Genomic DNA, 21,292 nt, shown 5'->3' with positions numbered 1-21,292 from the left:
CTTGAGTTTTTTACACATTCATCTAAATAATAAAATAAAAATATGTAATTAAAAAGATAAAGTTATTCATTTGATGGCTCTGTCGCTACGCAAATCTAAAATCATTTATTCATTTTGGTAACACAATCAATGAACGTCAATAAAGAAATACATATTTTCTTCTAATTTTACTGCCAGTTCTCAAATCAAGGGCGTAGAACGGACAAGAAGAACTGGCAATAAACTCTCCGTCACTCTTTTTGAGTGCTCCCATTCTTAGCCGATAGATGTGTCCATTTCAATCAAAAAAAGTTTTTGTCTTTATAATTATGTAAGAAGTTTGATAAACTAGTATCTCTTAACAAAGCAAATGTATGCTTGGGTAAAAGCGTTGCTACTTTAAAAATCGGAATACCCTACGATTTGGAATATCCAATAGCAACTATATCGAAATCGAAATTCTTAAGAGTAAGCAACCGGTGAAAATTAGTGACAATATTTTTTATATATGGTATATTCTACCTGCACGTGACATCCCAGCATAGGCCTAGCTACAAGTCTCAAGCAGGGCTCCCTCGGACAAGAGGCACGCTGTTCCGTGGGCGGACAAGTACGACCCGGCCATACAGCTGAGCTCAAATGTTGTCTAAAACAAAATTATAATAATTCTCCAAATGTACGACGAATTAAATGAAACGTATAGGAGTCTTAGCTGTCAAACTATTTTCAAAGAGATTTTAATATTAAGAAATTTTATTAATAAACTAAATGCGTGTTATTAAAATAATAAAAGTTCTGATAAATTTGTCTGTACCTATAGGGTAAATGCGTAAAGATACCGTAAAATTTTTACTTATAATCAAACTCAAAATAACTTTATTCATATAGATAAACAAGTACACTTATGAATCGTCAAAAAAAAGTTAAATTAATTGTAAATTTACATTTACTACCAGTTCGCAAGTCAGGGGCGTAAAGCGGGTAAGAAGAACTGGCAAGAAACTTTCCGCTACTCTTTTTAATCGCCAAGTATTGTCATACAAATTGTTTGAACTGGAGCAAATCAATCCCAAGGATTAGGATCATTTAAGTATTCGTCAAATTTATATCGTAAGAAAGTAATACCTAGTCCTTCGCATATGGCGGGTAGAAGACGTGTCTCCACAAGAGCAGGCAGAAGTGTCCCAAGGACTCCATTCGCCTACTTCGCAGTCCACTCCGCAAGGCACATAACACCATGACTCACTTGCTTCACGGGCTGTCACGTTCTGCAATTATTTATTTCATAAACATACTGATTTGATTGTATATTAGAAACATAATTCTGGTATCTATGGGCCGTAATTTCCGTGGTCAAGGGAAAACACATTTCTGTGTCTGTTTCCTTTATTTATAGACTAGTGATTGTTTAACTCAAAGCAATGTTTCGGGATCAAACAAAATTCTGAAGGAATAAAAATTTTACATCCATAAAAGGTTAACTCACAGGGCAGAAGGAATCGTTGACAAACACTCCGTCACTGCGAAGACAACGCACTGCTCTTCTCTTAATTCCTTCTCCGCATGGAGATCCTCCTGGAACATTACAAATTAATTTATATAAATTTATTTCTTTCCTAGACAGAAATAAAAAAGTTGTTATGTAATAGTGTTTTTAAAACCATGTAGGTTTTACGCACCTGTTCTATAAAATTTATATTACTAGTAAGTACCTATACCGAAAATATTTTGATTTAATGTATTTTATTGTTTTAAATAATATACATTTTTTACACGCTTTATATTAGCTTCACCTGTATGTATGTATGTAACCGACTCCTTCGGACTCGATTTTGACCCACTTTAAACGGACAGATTTTATTCAAATTTTGCGTACCTGTCAAAGATCGATGACAATGCAATAATCCGAAAAAAATTTAACTAAAAAATAAAAACAGAAAACCGGCGTGAAGTGATGCAATAAGTTTTCCTTATTGTACTCGCGTTTCGTGCGGTGAGAGAGACTCCCGGAGCCCATTCCCCCCCCCCCCCCCCACAAGTAATATGAAGGTGCAGAAAAAAAAACAGAATCTACCCCAGGGGGGTACCACACGCGCTCGCGGTGGAGAATCCCCCTCTGGGCGTCCAACACCGGGACACTCTGCGCCCGGTGGTGGACGCACAGGCTGCCCTTCGTATTCTGGGGGGGGCAATTCTGCGCTCAAAAAAAATTACATTAATCGTTCTCGGGGCAAACGGAGCAATCCTACAAAGGCACCCCCGTCCACACTCGCCGTGGACTTCACAAATGTTAGGGGGCTCAATACCAATATCAACGCAGTCCACTACCATTTAGAGACTGCGAAGCCGGCCTTGCTCTTTCTTACCGAGACTCAGATTTCCTCCCCGGCTGATACTTCCTACCTCTCCTTCCCGGGGTACAAATTGGAACATTCGTTTGTGCCGCGGGCGGGAGTTTGCGTGTACGTCAGAGAGGATATCTGTTCTCGTCGCCTCGGGACGCTTGAAGGAAGGGACCTATCTAACCTCTGGCTGCGCGTAGACTGCGATGACCATCCGCGATTCTACGCATGCCTGTATAGGTCCCATAGCGGAAATACCGAAACTGACCGACTCATTGAGCACATTCAAATGGCTACAGATTCCCTGCTCGAAAGGGTTCCTACCGCTGAAATCGTGATACTTGGCGATTTTAACGCCCACCATGCCGATTGGCTCGGCTCTGAAACTACCGATCACGCGGGAAGATCCTTTCACGACTTTGCTTTAGCCTACGACCTGACACAAATGGTCCCTGCGATTACGCGAATACCAGATGTGGATAGTCATAAACCCTCTTTGTTGGACCTTCTGCTGACTTCACATCCGGAGAACTATCAAGTCTCTGTTGACCCGCCATTGGGTTCATCAGATCATTGTGTAGTCCGGAGTACTGTGCCATCTACGCGCCCTTCACGGCCCCGCTTTATGGGTTGTCGCCGTATTTGGCACTATAAGTCAGCAGATTGGGACGGGATGCGGTCTTTCTTTGCGTCCTACCCTTGGGGGCCTATGTGCTTTTCGCCGGAAGCTCCAGATTCCGTCGCCGCCTCTGTCGCCGAAGTGGTTCTGCAGGGCATGGAACTCTTTATTCTATTTTCTGCGGTGCCGATCGGTGGCAAGTCTCAGCCCTGGTTTAAACGTTCTTGCAAGGCGGCCTCGCGTCGAAAGCGAGAATGCTTTAAGGCATGGGCGGAAGCGGCGAAATCTCGTGATGCCAATACCAGCGAACTTAAAACAGCATATAACTCAGCCTCCAGGTCCTTCAAACGGGAAATCACTAAGGCAAAGTCAGAGCACATTGCCGGATTTGGCGAGAGATTGGCCCAACTCCCTTCAGGGACTCGAGCCTTCTGGTCTCTCGCCAAAGCTGTCCAGGGGAATTTTTGTCAGCCCTCCATTCCGCCACTGCACAGGGAGGATGACTCTCTGGCCCACACTGCGAAGGAGAAGGCCGACCTTTTGGGCTGTCTCTTCGCGTCCAACTCGACTTTGGATGACCGAGGGAGATCACCACCGACCATTTCGCGGTGTGATTCCTCGATGCCGGAAATCACATTCCGGCAACGTGCTGTCCGCAAAGCACTATCTTCCTTGGACATTCATAAGTCGAGCGGGCCGGATGGTATCCCCCCAATTGTGCTGCGTACTTGTGCTCCTGAGTTGGCTCCGGTCTTAACGCGCCTTTTCCGGTACCTGTACTCGCTCGGCACTGTCCCGAAGTGCTGGAAGACCGCTTCGATACATCCGATCCCAAAAAAAGGCGATCGCTCTGATCCGTCCAACTATCGCCCAATAGCTATAACCTCCTTGTTCTCCAAAATAATGGAAACCATTATTAATTGCCAGCTCTTGAGGTATCTAGAGGGCCACCAGTTGATTAGCGATTCTCAGTACGGCTTTCGTCGTGGACGCTCAGCTGGTGACCTTCTTGTATACCTTACACATAGGTGGGCAGAGGCAATTGAGTCCAAGGGGGAGGCGCTGGCGGTAAGTTTGGACATAGCGAAAGCCTTCGATCGGGTGTGGCACAGAGCACTGCTCTCGAAGCTTCCAGCCTACGGGCTACCCGAGAAATTATGCGATTGGATCTCCAGCTTTCTGGCCGATCGGAGCATCAAGGTCGTCATCGACGGAGCATGTTCCGACCTTAAACCCGTGAACGCTGGTGTCCCACAAGGCTGTGTTCTATCCCCGACCCTGTTTCTTCTGCATATCAATGATATGTTGCAACTTAGCAACATTCATTGCTATGCGGATGACAGCACTGGGGATACTTTTTACACTGGCCGGGCAGGTATTTCTCGGGCAGTTGTCGATGAGTACCGGAACAAACTTGTGTCTGAAGTCGAAACTCTACTACGTGGAGTCTCAGACTGGGGCAGACTAAACCTAGTCCAATTTAACCCCAAGAAGACACAAGTTTGCGCGTTTTCCGCTAAAAAAACACCCTTTGTCGCTACTCCTCTTTTCGAAAACACTCTTCTTAAAGCCACAGCCAGCATTGGAATACTTGGCGTTGACATATCGAACGACGTTCAGTTTCGCGGTCACTTGGAGGGAAAGGCTAAATTAGCCTCCAAAAAGCTTGGTGTGCTCAGCAAGGCGAGGCGGTACTTCACTCCGGGCCACCGCATGCAACTATATAAAGCGCAAATTCGGCCCCACATGGAGTACTGCTCTCACCTCTGGGCGGGGGCTCCCCAGTACCAGCTTCTTCCACTTGACCGTATACAACGCAGAGCGGTTCGAATCGTCGACGACCAATCCCTCTCCAAGCGGCTTGATCCTTTGGCGTTGCGTAGAGATGTGGGGTCACTCTGCATCTTCTACCGCATTTACCATGGAGAGTGTTCAGAGGAGTTGTTCGGATTAATACCTGCAGCTGAATTTCATCATCGGACGTCGAGACAGAATACGAAATTCCACCCGTATCACCTCGACGTCCGCCGTTCCACAACTGAGCGTTTTTCAAGGCAGTTTTTGCCGCGCACAACCTCTATGTGGAACCAGCTGCCCACTGAAGTATTTCCGAACCAATTCGACTTAGGGTCCTTCAAGAAAAGAGCGTACCTATTCTTAAAAGGCCGGCAACGCACTCGCGAGCCCTCTGGCACTGAGAGTGTCCATGGGCGGCGGTATCACTTAACATCAGGTGAGCCTCCTGCCCGTTTGCCGCCCGTTCTAAAAAAAAAAAAAAAAAAAAAAAATAAATAATAGTTTAAAAAAACTAAAAAACACGCTTTTAAAGCACATCAAACTAAAAACTTTTTAGTTTGATGTGCTTTAAAAGCGCGTTTTTTAGTTTTTTTTAACTATTATTTATTATAAGTATAATACTTATAATAAATAATAGTTATTCCACAATACTTTTACTTCACTTCATTTCCTTACACCATTTTCTTGAATTTGTAAGTATTTGGACACCCGCTGTCCATTTTCATCCATGAACACTTAGGCAAATTACGAGTGGTAATTGCTCCGAGATGTAAGTTTTTCTATAGACCGTGCATCAAGTTTATATGTGTTGAAAATGTTACCTAAAGGTTGGCAGTCATCCCAAGGTGCAGTATGCCAAGAATGCACTAAGGGTTGGCAGGGCTCAGCTGCAACTAACGGACCACATCGCATGCCTCCAGATTTCGCGGGGCGAAGTACCACGCGGGTTCGGTCACGACGACCGCCCCATTTTGTCTAGAATTATTAAAAAATTAAATCGCAAAATGGGCACGAAATTAGAAAAACAAGCATTAATTGAAGACGCTAACGAGTAAACGTGTAATTTAATTAATTGATTGAAATATACTTTTTGATAAAACATTTGTTAAATTAATATTTATTTATTGATACAACACTTAATAACAATTTCAGCCCTGCGATTCTGTAACTCACTTTTCGAACTCACACAGCGGTTTTCGCAGCGGCGGTCGCGCTCAAATCAGTCGTGAAGCAGTCATTTTATGAGTGTCATTTTGTGAATGATGAGTTCGAAAAGTGAGTTACAGAATCGCAAGGCTGTTAAACAAATTGTACTCCTATAGTGTAACCCGAAACTAACAAAAAGTACTTTTTAAAAAAAGAAATATAATTTACCAGTTCACAAGGACTCCACTCAGACCATGGGCTGAGGACGCAGTCAGCTGGGCAGGGCATATGACAAGGCGTCACTCTGTCAGGAGCGGCTCCGGCACCAGATGTCTCACAGACAGAGTCCTCTACTTTGTTACCTTGGCCATCGACACACCTGTGAGAGCGATATTTTTCATACAGCATGTAACTTTAATAAAAAAACAAATGTTAGTAGTTGTGTATATATTGTATATATCGTTTGTTGATATATAAATATAATATTGTGTAACCACGAAATTCAAAGTATTTCACACTACACGGATACTCGAAACTTACATCTTTAAGTGAACAATTGACCCAGCACAGATAACCCAACAAAAATAATATTTATACCAAAATATTATTATTATTTCATGTCTTGGAAATAAATACTAATTATAACTTTATTAAAAATAATTGTATCCAATAAAAAAACATCTTTGTTAGAATGCAAATCAAATACTAAATTATTGATTTTATAAAGTATGGTGTGCAGTGGTTGAAAATATTATGCCCAAAATAATTCATGAATCGTCTCTACTCCACAATATTAAACAGAAACACATAGAGTTGAAAAGCTTTAAAGATCAGAGCTGATTTACACAGGGTCAGTAACTGACTACAAATTCGAGGCAAGTCAGTGCTGACCCGAAAAAAACCCTGTGTAAACTGATTTGAAGTCAGTACAGTGGCTTGAAGTCAGCGCTGACTTAAATATTCGGACACGAATATTTTAAAGTCAGTTGGCGCCCCCCGCCATCGCGCACCCCCACGCCAGCCAAATAAACCCGGTGTAAACAGACAAGTCAGTGCGTGGTTAGTCACTGCCGCTGCGTTGTAGAGTGACCACGTTTTTTTCGCTGGCGATAAAAGTTAAGCTTAGCGAAGACGAAACCTTAAAATTGGTGCAATTATATGGCGAAAACGAGTGCCTTTGGGATATTAAATCCCAAAATTACCGCAATAAAGAAATGCGGTCAACAGCGTTGCAAAATATGGCTCAACAAATGCAAATCGAAGGGCTCACTTCTACTGAAGTAAAAAATAAAATTAAAGCCATAAGGGCTACATATTATTTAGAGCTCGACAAGATACAAAAATCCACCAGATCTGGCGCTAGTGGGAACATATATGTCCCAAAAGTCAAGTGGTTTCAAGAACTGCCCTGCGATTCTGTAACTCACTTCGCTGTGTGAGTTGTGAAGTGAGTTACAGAATCGCAGGGCTGGACGGCTTTATAAAAAATGCTATTGTACATAAATAAATACATTTTTCAACAAATAATTAAATCGTCGTTTCAGTTGTTTTCGCGAATTCATTTTTCCCACTGACTTCACAAACGTGTGCTCATCGTGAGAAACGCACCACTACTACTTACTTCATGTAAACAGTTAAAGTCAGTCGCAGCGCCAATGTCGGCGCCGTATGTCTACTGACCCTGTGTAAATCAGCCATCAATTAAATTGACTCCGTATTCTCGAGCTTAATAATTTCAAACAAAGTATTTATTTAGCTATCAGGAAACAAAACAAATTAAAAACAATCAAACATCACAAAACAAGATAATTACAATAATAGCTCTTTTGTTTTAACTGAACCATCCACTAATATTGCGATTAGATTCAAAAAGAAAAATAATAAAATTCTTACATGACATCTCTCTTAACATACGAAGGACCACAAAGCGTATGATCAGGCGTACAAACATCCCATTCCCCAGTTGACCATCGAGGAGTTATTTCAGAACACGTCGCCCGTTGAAGGGTCGCTCCGCATTCGCGACCGCCCGCCGATCCCTCTTCTATCACCTCTCTAGTAACATATAGTAGTCTGTGGTATTCTAGTCTTGCAAATACAAATATACCGTCTGTACGCTTAGTTTTAAATACGCTATTTTACAGCCTCAAAAGTTATAATAAACATTTCTTTGAATTTTAGTACCCTTACCATAAGGGTTAATACTAATTTTGAATATAATTCGCATGGTAAACATATAAATTCCATGGAACAGGGATGCGTTCAAGCTGAAAAAACTGTGTATCGGATTTATGATCACAAACACTTAACAATACTACCGCAATGCTTATTAAACGACCCAGCGGTAAGTCTTTATGATGAAAACTTAATTTAAGATTAATTTTGATTTTTGATTGAGTCCTACCGCGGAATCTTGACAGTAAGATTAAATTCTAAAACGAATATCATAAACCAATTGAAGAGATTGCGATAACAATATACCTTGTTCGAAATCGGAACGCGGCTTTAGAGCCAGGCTCGGATGCGCAAGGGCCCCAAGCAGCCCAGGGCCCCACAGTACAGTCGCGAGCGCATCGCACAGTGCACGTACCGCGTAACAGTGACCCAAACTCTGTGTCGTATGTGAAGCCGTCTGTTGAGGCTTCTCGTACACGACGTGGGCCTGAAAAGTATGCCGTTATACCTCCATAGTATCTATAGTATTCTTGTAAAGTCTATTACGAGTACAGCATAGAATAATAGCATAAAAATATGCGATCAGTATTAAAAGTAAACGTTTTATTAAATACACTTATTTATAGTAAAGTGGGTAAACGGGCAGGAGGCTCATCTGATGTTAAGTGATACCACCCATGAACACTCACCCTGCCCGAAAGCCACAAGTGCGTGGCCGGGCTTTTAGGAATTGGTACGCTCTTATATTAAACGACCCGAAGTCCTAGGTTCGGAAATACTTCAATGAGCAGCTGATTCCACACAGTGCGTGGTAAAAATGGGCTTTAAAAGCTGTGTTGTAGAACAAGTTTGTAAAAGTAAAAAAACTAAATATTCTGCCTCGACGGCCGATGGTGAAATTCGCCAACAAAGTTACGAAATAGAATTATACTTTTTGTATCAACATTTAAAAAAAAATTAAGGAAAGGTTTATAATTGCACTTTGGTTTTCTTTTTACTGCTTCATAAGCTAAGTGTATAATAAAAATACATGATATAAATAAAATATAAGTATAATAAAAATGTCTACCTGTTAGAGGATGGAACTTTTTACACACATCCATTGGGACGTCCCGACCGCCGACCATACAACGAGCCGCTCGCAGTGATCTTCCTTCACCACATTCCATTCTACAAAAGAATATCTTACCGTAATATAAATAATTCTACTGAGACATCATAAAGACACTAACGGATCGAAATAGGGGTAATTATGTTTATTTACAAAAGCTTGCCGACGTTCGGCACACTGATACATTAGCACAAGAAAAAAAAATTAAATGTGAACAGCTTTTATAGGCAAACATAACACACACGAAGAATTTAAAAAAATTATAAAACTAAAGGAAAATTGATTTATAATGAGAAGCAACTATGGATAGACCTAACTTGTTTATCAAAATGCTCAATCTAGATATCGGTGAGTTTTGGCCAAATGCGTTCTTCTGTAAGGGACAAATGGGATGATGGGATGCCTGGGGTATCCAGAGGGAACGCGAAATTAAAATTTAGTTAAAAGGTTGGGGGCAATCAACCTGATTAATAAATTTCTTAAATGCAAACGATTATTTTTTTACGATTCTCCAATGACAACATCTTAAAAAGCGCTGGCCCTGTTTCGGTATGCAACACTTTTTTCGGGATGAAATGGTTTGTCATTAATTTATTAAGATATACAAATAAATCATATAACATTGTGTAAATTTTCTAATATGGTAAGTAGACATACCCAGATGGTAGAATGCAATCAGAATCCGCCGGTAGAAGTTCGAGGGTAATGTTTTTGCATACGCATGCCGGTACATCTGGGTCTGAAGCATCTAAATACCTGAAAAATACCCATTAAAATATATTAATTACTTATTTGCCGCGACAAAATCGATTATAAGCGACGAGGCAATACATCATTTTTGTTTAAGTGTGTTAATAAATAGTAAAGTTGACCATTACATTAAATCATAATCACGTTGCAAAGCACGAATTGAATGATCGTTTTTATTATTTTACTACTTAGTCAATCTTTTATTTCTTTTAATAATAATAATAATATATAATAAATAGTGGTGTGGACTTAGTCACTAACTTGAGTGGTTCTTGGCATATGGCATGGCAATCTAGTGGGGTTGCAATGTCACAGTTCACTCGGCAAGGGGCGACACTTGGGGGAACACTTTCTCCTGCGCACGCGCCGGCTTCTACCCGATGGGACTCTGACCCGCACCAAATACCTGAAATTAAGAAATTTGGATTTGATGTAATTTTTTCACACTACCTAAAGTAAATACCATTTTAAGAATTATCTCTCCTAGAAACATAAGTATTTTTTTAAAATTAGTCCTTCAAAAACTTACTTCTAACTCGATATCCGATACCACATCTTTGAGCTGGTGGTAATTTACAGGTACTCCATTCACCGGTGACCCAACTGGGACTCCGGGCCCCACACGACCGAGGTACAGGACAGTCTCGGGACTCTTGCAAGGGCCCGCAGTTGGGGCCTCCTTGGACACGACGCACTCGTACTTGTTTGCCTGGGTCTGTTATAATGTTTAAAGCATATGCATTATATACGAGTATATTTAATAGTGATGTATTGAGAGCAGTTTTGGCATAGTAGCTACAGCGTGCGACTCTCATTGAAGTCCTAGATTTGATTCCTGGCTGTACAGTGTGCACTAATGAACTTGCTATGTACGCATTTGATATTCGCTCGAACGGTGAAGAAAAACATCATGAAGAAATCGGCTTGCTTTAGTCTGGGCCTCAGATTTCTGAATCTGTTTCATGATCATTTTTAAATCTAATAGGCAAGTAGGTGATCAGCCTCCAGTGCATGATACACGCCGTCGACTTTTTGGGTATAAGTCATGTCGGTTTCCCCACGATGTTTTCCTTCACCTTTCAAGCGAATGTTTAAAGCGCACATAGAAAGAAGTCCATTGGTGCACAGCCGGGGATCGAACTTACGACCTCAGGGATGAAAGTCGCACGCTGAAGCCACTAGGCCAACACTGCTCCATATATTATAAAAAGTCATAATATTATTTAATGTTAGGTCAATAGTTAAATCATTTATACCACAGGTATTAGGGCAAGGTGACCAAGGCATCCAGGCTTCGACACGACAGCCCCGCTTACAACGAATAGTGCAGGCTCGACGAGAGGCGGGACGTTTTAATGGAGCACAACTGTAAACAAAATGTAAATATTATTAATTCAAAAATATATTACTCTGCATGTTCTACCACATTTTCCATGGAGAGTGTTCAGAGGAGTTGTTCGGTCTTATACCTGCAGCTGTGTTTCATTATCGGACGTCAAGGCAAAATACAAAATACCATCCGTATCACCTCGAAGTCCGTCGTCCCACAACTAAGCGTTTTCTAAGGCAGTTTTTGCCGCGCGCCACTACTATGTGGAAACAGATGCCCACTGAAGTATTTCCGAATCAATTCGACTTAGGGTCTATCAAGAAAAGAGCGTACCAATGCTTGAAAGGCCGGCAACGCACTAGCGAGCCTTCTGGCAGTGTGAGTGTCCATGGTCGGTGGTATCACTTAACATCAGGTGAGCCTCCTGCCCGTTTGCCTCCTATTACATAAAAAAAAATATTTTCACACCACTTGTTGCATACACGTTGTTTTAGCACCTATAAATAAACAAGAGGTTAAATAAATTATCTACTATCATAAATTTCATATAAGTGTGGTGGAAACAAAATTTAGGCCCCCTGAAGTATTTCCGAACCAATTCGAGTTTGAGGCCTAAATTCTTAAAAGATCGGCCTCGCGAGCCCTCTGGCTTTGAGAGTGTTCATGGGCACTGACACTGAACATCGGGAGAGCCTACTGTCCATTTGCAGCCTGTTCTATAAAAAAGGCAGGAATATAATCGAACACATATACTTACAGAGCCTCTCTTACAACATCAGCATTGTTCTGTACACACATAACATCTCGAGCCATCTCTCCTTCCTCAATGCATGGTTCTTCATCATCGCTTTGATTATAGACGTCTGTTTCCTATAAGCATATTTTTTAATACATAATTTTTTTGATACGTGGAAAAACGGTGGATTTAATTTTCAACGATCCGTTTACTATACAACATTTATTAAACATTTAAAATTCACCAATGTTGTTTTGGGGGTGCGCATGTTGTGGTGTTATAAGCAAATAATATTGTTATTTAATTTATTCCATGAACATTTACTGTTATAATCCAATTGATATTACACCAGACGATTCTAATTTACTTGTAAAAACAGCAACCGTAAAGCACGAAAATATACAATAACAGTCATTTATTCATCAAAAACACACCAGTGACTTATGTATAACTAACCAAAGGCACTACAAGATTTTTAGGTCTGGGCTTCTGTATCTATTTCATGATCATTTGTCAATCTAATAGGGAAATAGGTGATCAGCCTCCTGTCCCTGACACACGCCTTCTACTTTTGAGTTTTGGTTAGCCGTTTTCCTGCACTATTCGAGTGAATGTTAATGCGCACATAGAAAGAAAGTTTGCTGCACAGCCAGGGATCGAACCTACGAATTGAGGGATGAGAGTCACTCGTGAAGCCACTAGGCCAACACTGCGCAGTGCAGTATGTATATATTATATTTACCAGTAAGTCGGTATAGTTGTTAGCCGGCGATTCTTGATTGCGTCGCTCGCAGGGGCCCCAGGGTGTTGCTAGCCAGGAGTACGTACCACATGCGTGCGTGTTGCAAGTTTCATTTTGAATTAATAGTTCTTGTGCGGGGCATGCCCAGCCACCTGCAAATAATTGTAAGATATATGTTTAAACTCCTCTATAAAACTATGTTAATAAGCCCTCAAGTTTCTATTATTGTAACCAAAATAAATTCCTTTTCCTTGAAAAAACAAACGCAAACTAACTGTTGTGGTCTCTGGCAGAATGAAAAAGAAAATTGTTATAGGTATATCTTTCTTTTTGATTATTATTTTATGTGTTTCTGTGTGTGTGTGTTTCATTAGTAATAAATGATATGTCTATCTATGAATTAGGTACTCCGAATTTAGGCTATTAAAACAATTATGATTTTCAAATACGAAACACTTGAACTAACTGTAATTTAATGATAGCACTGTTTTGAAAGTCTTCTTTCTTCTTTTACTTACTTGGTGATGCATGGGCGACAATAAATCGTCGTCTGGTTCTAGTAGGTCTGGCGTGGCCTGGAGCTAAACAGGGAGCGGAGCAGGAAGACCAAGCGCCCCAAGAAGTCACTACACAATCACCAGGACACGCGATACGACAGCGTTCTGTACGAGCTGGGGCCCCGCTACCACTGCACCAAGCCCGTTGAGCCTCTTTCTAAATGTGAGAATACAGAGTTATTTATATGTTTGTTAACAGAATCACATGTTTTGTACACGAACGTGGTAATTTGGTTATCAAATACCGAGACAAAAGAATTATATTTTGGTACATTATTAGTAAGTTTGATCAATCATTTTTGAAAAACAATTCTAGGACTGAACAATATTTTTTTAAACCTTCGTAAAATTTAGCAGGAACAAGTGATCCTAAATAATAATCAAAAATTAACTCACTCCATCATGCCCGACACATCTTAATTCCCGACTCCGTCGGCCAGCACCGCATGTGCTATGTTGTTGGTTGAGAACACAAGGACCCCAGGTCAGGGCCTTCCACGACGCGCATCGGGGGGTGCTACAGGTGCGTTTTTCCTCTAAAGGCGGGCATGGGGCCCCACCACCAGAAGCGGCTGCGATTATACGCCTACGACGCACACTATAACCTGAAATGTTATATTTATGAGATTATATTTTTAGGTTGATATTTTATATAAATATGATTATCTATTATTTTGATTCAACGATTATATAATAAAAAAAAATCTATGAATTCCTAAGTAATGGTACTTGGATCTATATATTACTTTTATTGAACGCCTATCAAAAGAATTTAATTCAAAAATATTTTCAGTCTCAGTATTTTATTTGAACCCAATATTGGCCTTTTATGTTTTTATCTACATTTCGAAGATTTCATATATAATTCAGGCGAGTCTCTGTATTATAGTTTAACTTAATTTAAGCCTATTATTTATTTACTAACCAAATGTTAGTAAAAACAATAAATAAATCACCATTATCACAATTTCATAGAAAATCGTATAAAAAGCTTTATTTAATATTACCAGTAGTAGTGAGTTGTTGAACTGGATACAAGGGGCAGCCGTCAGTCGGCTGACAAGCGCCCCATTCACTCCACTCTCCCACTTCACAGTCACGTGGACATGGAACCTGTTTTCATTACTATTGTTACGATTTTGTTGATCTTTTTCCAGATTTTATTGGTTAGATTGGGTAAAAGGGTAAAAATGTTTTTATATTTTTGTTTTTACTCCTTTTGTCTGTCCAGGAGATGCATGTTCAGCCACCGCGAACAAACCAAAGTAATTTAATAGACATTAAATATTTTCCATACTTTGAAAGCATCTACAATTATTAACAAATAAAATGCTTGAAAAAAAGCGCCCGAAACGTTGATTTATGTACATAAATAATTCTCGTTTATATCCTTTTATAAGTAAAACCAAGTTTTTTGTTTTGTGTAAAACAAAAAACTTGGCGATTAAAAAGATTGGCGGAGAGTTTATTACCAGTTCTTCACTTCCGTTCTACGCCCTTGATTTGAGAACTGGCAGTAAATGTAAAATTAGAAGCATATATTTCTTTTTTTTGAAGTTCATAAGTGTACATTGTTTTACCTACATGAGTAAATGATTTTTGACTTTTAATATTTTGACAACATTCACCTCACACGGCTGAACTAAAGTAGGCATAGTTGTGTGTGCACATTGAGCAGGATGTAGTGCTCGTCCATCTGCGCGGACGCAGGTTGCTTCTCGCCGCTGTACTCCACCGCCACAATTCGCGTCAATGTCTTTATCGCCCTCGTCAGACTCATCATCTTCATCATAGATTGCGTCATCATCATCTGCGTCATCGTCTTCATCGTTTTCTAAAAACACAAAGTTTAATAAGGATTATAACATTCTCTATTATTTACTATACCTACGATACAAGGAATCCTAGTGTGCACTTTTTCATTTATTGTATTTTTTTCTTTTATGTACACATATTATATTAAAGTTTTTATTTCTTTCTTTATTAGCCTTTTATATTGACCACGTAATTTCAACTTTATTAACTTGAGATTTATTCTATTAACATATTTATAATTTGATTCAATGAACATTTCACGATTTAAATTGCAATGCATGGCCACATCGTTCCGCCCACAATCACACAGAATCGTCTTTATAGAAGTATTGTATAGAAAACGTCAAGTCAAACACGAAAAAATCACAAATACTATTTTAAAACGTCTTACGGGGTGCGGGAGTCGCGGATAATTCGACGGCTACATGACAGGATCCCCAGGGCCCCGGAGTCCAATGAGCAGTTGCTTCCATTGCTGCAGGCCTAACCTCCTCAACCACGTCACACTCTTTTCCACCACCTATATTACGATAAATATATTTAAAATAATATTAAGATATTTATTAAAAGTAAATAATATTTATAATATTTTATAATATTTATAATATTTATAACATTTATAATATTTAATATTTTAAGCTAGAATCAGCCACAATCTTACATTTTTTATATAACCAACATATAGCATGCCCATTTCATTACCGATCCATGGCGTCAGTGTTAAAAATGTTATTTAATGACAACAAGTTCTATATATTGAAAGTAAATAATATTTATAATATTTTATACAATGTATAATATTTATAATATTTATAATATTTATAATATTTATAATATTTATAATATTTATAATATTTATAATATTTATAATATTTATAATATTTATAATATTTATAATATTTATAATATTTATTATATTTAATCTTTTCAGCTATAATCAGCTACAATCTTACATTTTTAATATAACCAACATATAGCATGCCCATTTCATTACCGATCCATGGTCAGTGTTAAAAATGTTATTTAACGACAACAAGTTCTATACAAGTGACACGTTGCCGTACACATGACTCTGTACCTTGTGGCAATCTACGTAGTCGCCTAGTACGCACAAGCGAGCCATCTGGTCGTGGTCGCCATGGCAACCATTCCCCTAGAGAACAGTTTTCACGCATAACGCAAACGCGGGTTGCGCCTATGTTTGAAATGCCAGCACCGCAGTACCTGAAAAATTTTAAACAGTTTATTATATGTTAACCCGTAGGATATAATTCGAAGATTTGGCACCGTTCCGAGTGCCTTAAAATACCTATAAACATAAAAAGTGCTCGGGTCTTAAATCGTCTTTATGCTGTATTAAAACAGCTTTTCTTAAAATTGTAGTAATATATTGTATTACCCATATTTTTAAGTGACGTTCACAAACGTATGGCTTTTTGCAAATGAAATGTTTATAAAAAAGGGTGCGTGTACTTATGTACGCGCGTAAGAAGTTATACTTCTTTGGCATTATTAAAATAGTTTTTGATTGCATGCAAATAATTAATTACAGTAGAACTCCAATTATTCGAACTCCGACTATCCGAATCGCCGATTATCCGAAGTGCACTATTATTCTTCCCCCCGCGAAGCCAGTGTTTGCGCGTCAAGTCTTGACTTGACTTGTCTTAACTTGCCGTTGTGCCTACACTGACTTCCCCCCGCGTGTGTAGGCACAACGGCTGCCCGAAAACGGTTGAAGACCGCAAACAGCTACAGCGTTACATTGACGGAGATGTTTAAAAAACAATGATTTTTATTTCTAAACTTATACATAAGTATATTTTATTTATATTTAAAACATGTGAAAATTTCATGTTTCTTTCATTTAATTAAATAAAAAAATAGTGCAATATCAAAACGTAGCTTTTATTCTCTCCAGTGGCAATTTTTTTTTTTAAATCCGTCTATCCGAATATTTGATTATCCGAATGGGTCCCAGTCCCCATTAATTCGAATAATTGGAGTTCTACTGTACAATTAAATAATCAAGACCTGGAAAAGGAGTCATTATAGTCAATAAAGTTCAGCTTACATTTGAAAAATTAAATAAATAAATATTTATTATTATTCTCTTACATTAAGTATAACATAAATTCTATTATTATTCGAATGTTGTTTTTAAATTATGTCCAATGCCGTAGCATCTTCCGTGGGAAACTTCATTCTCTTAATTTTGTGTCACGGTGCGCGCGCATCGTAAAATTTCACTCTCATCAATTTTTCATAACGCGCCTAAAGAAGTATAACTTCAAAAAGTGTTGTAAATTTTTGACAAACGATACCCCAAGCTAAATAATTTATATAACGTAGCTAAAAGCAAAAGATCAATATAAGCTACGGAAGCTCCAAGTTTCGCAGTACAAGTAGCAATCGATCAGCAAGTTAGTACAAATCTAGACGAGATGCTAGGGCTACCAAATAAAAATTATTTATACAAATTTTTAAGAATATCTTTTACTAAAATAATAAGTTTTGCGATATAGAACACGCGCTTAATAATTTTTATTTAATAGAATATAAGGAAACCATAGTTATATATAAATAAAGCTTTAAGTTAGCGATTTTTTGCGGCCACTTGACAGAACTTATAATCTTAAATTTTTCGTGACTTTGGCTAATGGCTCTATTTCCCGTTAACATAAAATTTCTATTCGTTTATCTTATCAAAGTATAAATATTTTATTAATTTACTTAATTTTTTTTATTCTTAAGCAAAGAGCCCCACATAACTCTTCGACACTAGAATATTCCTTCCCGAGAGAATCTCTAATCATCATATGGGACCTACGCAAAGAGGTGCCAATTGACAGGACTATAAAACGCCGAAAGTTGAAGTGGTTGAGCCTTACGCTTCGGAGGGATCCAAGTAAGCCCTCGAGAGGAATCCTCAAGGCAAAAGGAAACGTGGACGCAAACTAGACCTGGTAACGAAGCAGGGATGACGTGGGGTGAATTATCAAGGCCACATTAATTTAGTGTAAAATAAAAAAATTTGCTAGCTTACTATATAATATAGAAAATCAGTAACATGACAACCCTGTAATAAAATTCAGCTCTCGAAGCTGATCTACAAAGCTCTTCTTTAGACACGAGTATTCGATCCCGTTCGTGCATACTGATGTTGGTTTTGGCGGGAAAGCGTTCGCAAGTCGCGGCTGGGAATTTACTTTGAAAACGTGAGCTCAGTACTTTATCGATCGGGGAAGTTTCGTCGCGTGTGTCAATGTATAATTTAAGTCTAATCTTGTCTTTGTAAAGATATCTGTGAAAATTTAAATTAAGTTTTAATTTTATTTACTATACACCTTTACACAAGACTTCATTACTTACACTGCTAACTTTTACTAATATTATTATTATAAGTATTATTACATTACATTCCTTTTCTTTCTTTTTTTGCGACTGAGGCGCAAACTAGCTGCTGTGTGATTCTGCTTCTCAGCATAAAGGAGCCAGGGCCAATTACAGCCACAGCACACACGCATTAGACATTTGAAACCAACCGAATGGGATTTCTTTTTTTTATATCTCTCATTATATTTTTTATTTTATTTTATCTTTGATTATTGTTATTGTGTGTGTTTTTGTAAGTAATAAATGTTGTGTCTATGTATAAAATTTCAATTAATAGACCTCATTTATAAGGAGTACCGAAGTAGCTTGTTTAGTAAAATATATCTTTAATTAATAGTTAGACAAGATGTCCATAAAAATACCTGAATTGCAATTATGGTAGGGGAGCCCAAGAGGGGATTTCGGGATTTACTAAAGCGCGGCAGATTAATATATAGGGGGATACCTTGTACTCGGTTAAGTACCTCCACAAAATATGAGGCCCATATATAAAGCCGCACGTGAAGGAGACAGGATCAGTTTAGTAAAAAAAAATTGACCATCAGAAATTCCCGAGCGCGTCAGATTAAGGTAGGGTGAGTTAATTACATCCTAAAAAGTGTATATTCCACTAATCTGACAATTTGAGAGTGACGGATAAAAAGGGGAGGGCAACAAAGTTGTAAAAAAAAAACGTCATCTCGACATTCTCGAGCGTAGCTAATTTTTTTTTTATTTTGAAGGAAATAATTCAAGAATAATGAAAAATATATAATCTGACGATTTCCGCAAGCCGAAATAACAAAAATTCGTCGATAAAGTTAAATGCGTGCAGCTGCGTGATGCCTACATTTCCTTAAACCGATCGGAATCTACTAAACGGCGTTCTAAATATTTCCCTCAAAATTACATTTCCTGTGAATTTGAACCGATTCGGACCGATAGATTTTGAGAAATTTTGAAAAATCTTAAAAAAATAAGAAATATTTTTTTTTTAAGTGGTTTCTTTATCGATCAACTTCAAAAACTAATCCGCCTTTGAGCTTGAAAAACCACGTCGATCGCCACCAAGCTGGTCAAAAGCGGTTGATTCGTTCGAGAGATATTGTACACGAAAGAAACCCGAAAAAGTGTTTTTTCGGGATTACTCCGAAATTTGTGGTTCGATCAATTAAAATTGCAAAATTATTTATCTTCTTATTCTTCTTAAAGTGCCTCTCCACTACTGGAGGTTGGCGGTCAGCTCGTCAAACTCCTTCTTATTTTTCGCCAAGCGCATCAGCTGTTCTACGCTGGCCACTCCCGTCCATTCTCTAATATTGCGGAGCCACGACTTCCTCCTTCTGCCAGCGCGTCTTTTCCCCTCGACCTTGCCCATCATGATTACTTGAAGAAGTCGGTACCGTTCGTGTCGAAACACATGTCCCAAGTAACTTATCTTCTTCTTTTTAATGCTCAACGTGAGTTCTCGGGATCGTTTGACGCGCCGTAGAACTTCTTCGTTCGTGACTCTATGGACCCAGCTTATCCTCAGCATTCTTCGGTAACACCACATTTCAAAGGCGTCAAGTTTCTTAATGGTTGCCTCCTTCAAGGTCCAAGCCTCGCAACCATACATTACAACTGGCCAGATGTAACATTGAAGCATCCTACTTCGGAGGTGCAGACTGATGTCCTTGTTGCAAAGTACCTTTCTCATTTTGTTGAAGGAAGCACGAGCAACTTCTATTCGGGTCTTCACTTCATTTTCAGACTCCCATGCTTCAGTCAGCCATGTGCCTAGGTACTTATATTTATTAACTCTCTCTAAAGTAGTACCTGCCACCGAGATTGTTGGGTTTAAGTCTTCTCTTCTGCTAATCACCATATACTTGGTTTTGGCGAGGTTCATTGATAGCCCCGCTCTTTTGCTGCACTCATAGACGTGGTCAACTATACTCTGTAGATCTTCAGGTGTTGTTGCTATAAGAGTGGTATCATCGGCGTATCTCAAGTTGTTAATTATTTGCCCATTGATCTTGATACCCCACTCTTTGCCTTCCAGTGCTTCAGAGATAATTGCTTCTGAATACAGATTAAATAGAAGCGGGGACAGAATGCACCCTTGCCTGACTCCACGACAGATTGAAATTAGTTCGGTTTCATCACCGTCCACTCTCACCGTGCTGGTTTGATTCCAGTAGAGGTTTTGTATTATCCTCATATCCCTGCCATCAATTCCGACTTCTTGCAGACGACGCATAAGTACCTCGTGTTTGACACGGTCAAAGGCCTTTTCGTAATCAACAAAACATATAATGACGTCTGTCTGTAAGTCTCGACATTTTTGAACAAGCACATTCAATGAGAACAAGGCTTCTCTGGTTCCTACTCCAGATCTGAACCCGAACTGGCTCTCCGAAATTTGTGCATCGCATTTGCCTCTAATCCTCTCATGTATAATCGAGAGAAAAAGTTTTAAGACCTGACTCATCAGACTTATTGTGCGATATTCTGTGCATTTCTTAGCCGTAGGTTTCTTCGGGAGGGTGATGAACGTTGAATTTAACCAATCCTTCGGCATAATCCCCGTTGCATAAATACAGTTGAAGAAGTTGGTTACCGCATCCACAAGGTGTTCCTCTAATAGTTGGAGAATCTCCACATGAATTTGATCTGGACCTGGAGATTTTCCAGTTTTGGCTCTCTTTAGAGCTTTTACTACCTCTGCTCTCAATATAGGAGGTCCAGTTTCATTTCCTGGTGTTACTGTGATTCTTCTAGTTGCATCTGCGAATATGTCTTCAACATAGAGTTTCCAAGTAGATTTCTTGCTCTC

At 39.1% G+C, this 21,292-nt stretch overlaps 1 protein-coding gene across 1 annotated transcript in view; it reads right to left on the bottom strand.

Moving 5' to 3' along the window:
• The window catches only part of LOC125057730 (thrombospondin type-1 domain-containing protein 7A-like), a 103,635-nt gene that overhangs the window by 4,489 nt on the left and 77,854 nt on the right, over window positions 1-21,292 (bottom strand). Inside the window, exons 5-24 of the mRNA XM_047661588.1 lie at window positions 16,178-16,323; window positions 15,491-15,619; window positions 14,913-15,118; window positions 14,292-14,397; window positions 13,681-13,889; window positions 13,246-13,441; window positions 12,728-12,879; window positions 12,007-12,119; window positions 11,176-11,285; window positions 10,449-10,634; window positions 10,181-10,325; window positions 9,827-9,925; window positions 9,128-9,228; window positions 8,365-8,545; window positions 7,777-7,938; window positions 6,112-6,262; window positions 5,559-5,712; window positions 1,466-1,554; window positions 1,105-1,247; window positions 502-625 (exon numbers count right to left, since the gene is read on the bottom strand). Of these exons, the coding sequence (XP_047517544.1) occupies window positions 502-625; window positions 1,105-1,247; window positions 1,466-1,554; window positions 5,559-5,712; window positions 6,112-6,262; window positions 7,777-7,938; window positions 8,365-8,545; window positions 9,128-9,228; window positions 9,827-9,925; window positions 10,181-10,325; window positions 10,449-10,634; window positions 11,176-11,285; window positions 12,007-12,119; window positions 12,728-12,879; window positions 13,246-13,441; window positions 13,681-13,889; window positions 14,292-14,397; window positions 14,913-15,118; window positions 15,491-15,619; window positions 16,178-16,323 (2,902 nt within the window). The remainder of the gene's footprint in view (window positions 1-501; window positions 626-1,104; window positions 1,248-1,465; window positions 1,555-5,558; window positions 5,713-6,111; window positions 6,263-7,776; window positions 7,939-8,364; window positions 8,546-9,127; window positions 9,229-9,826; window positions 9,926-10,180; window positions 10,326-10,448; window positions 10,635-11,175; window positions 11,286-12,006; window positions 12,120-12,727; window positions 12,880-13,245; window positions 13,442-13,680; window positions 13,890-14,291; window positions 14,398-14,912; window positions 15,119-15,490; window positions 15,620-16,177; window positions 16,324-21,292) is intronic.

Source organism: Pieris napi, chromosome 17 (assembly GCF_905475465.1).
Source record: "Pieris napi chromosome 17, ilPieNapi1.2, whole genome shotgun sequence".
Lineage (NCBI taxonomy): Eukaryota > Metazoa > Arthropoda > Insecta > Lepidoptera > Pieridae > Pieris > Pieris napi.
This window is presented reverse-complemented; position numbering and strand designations above follow the sequence as displayed.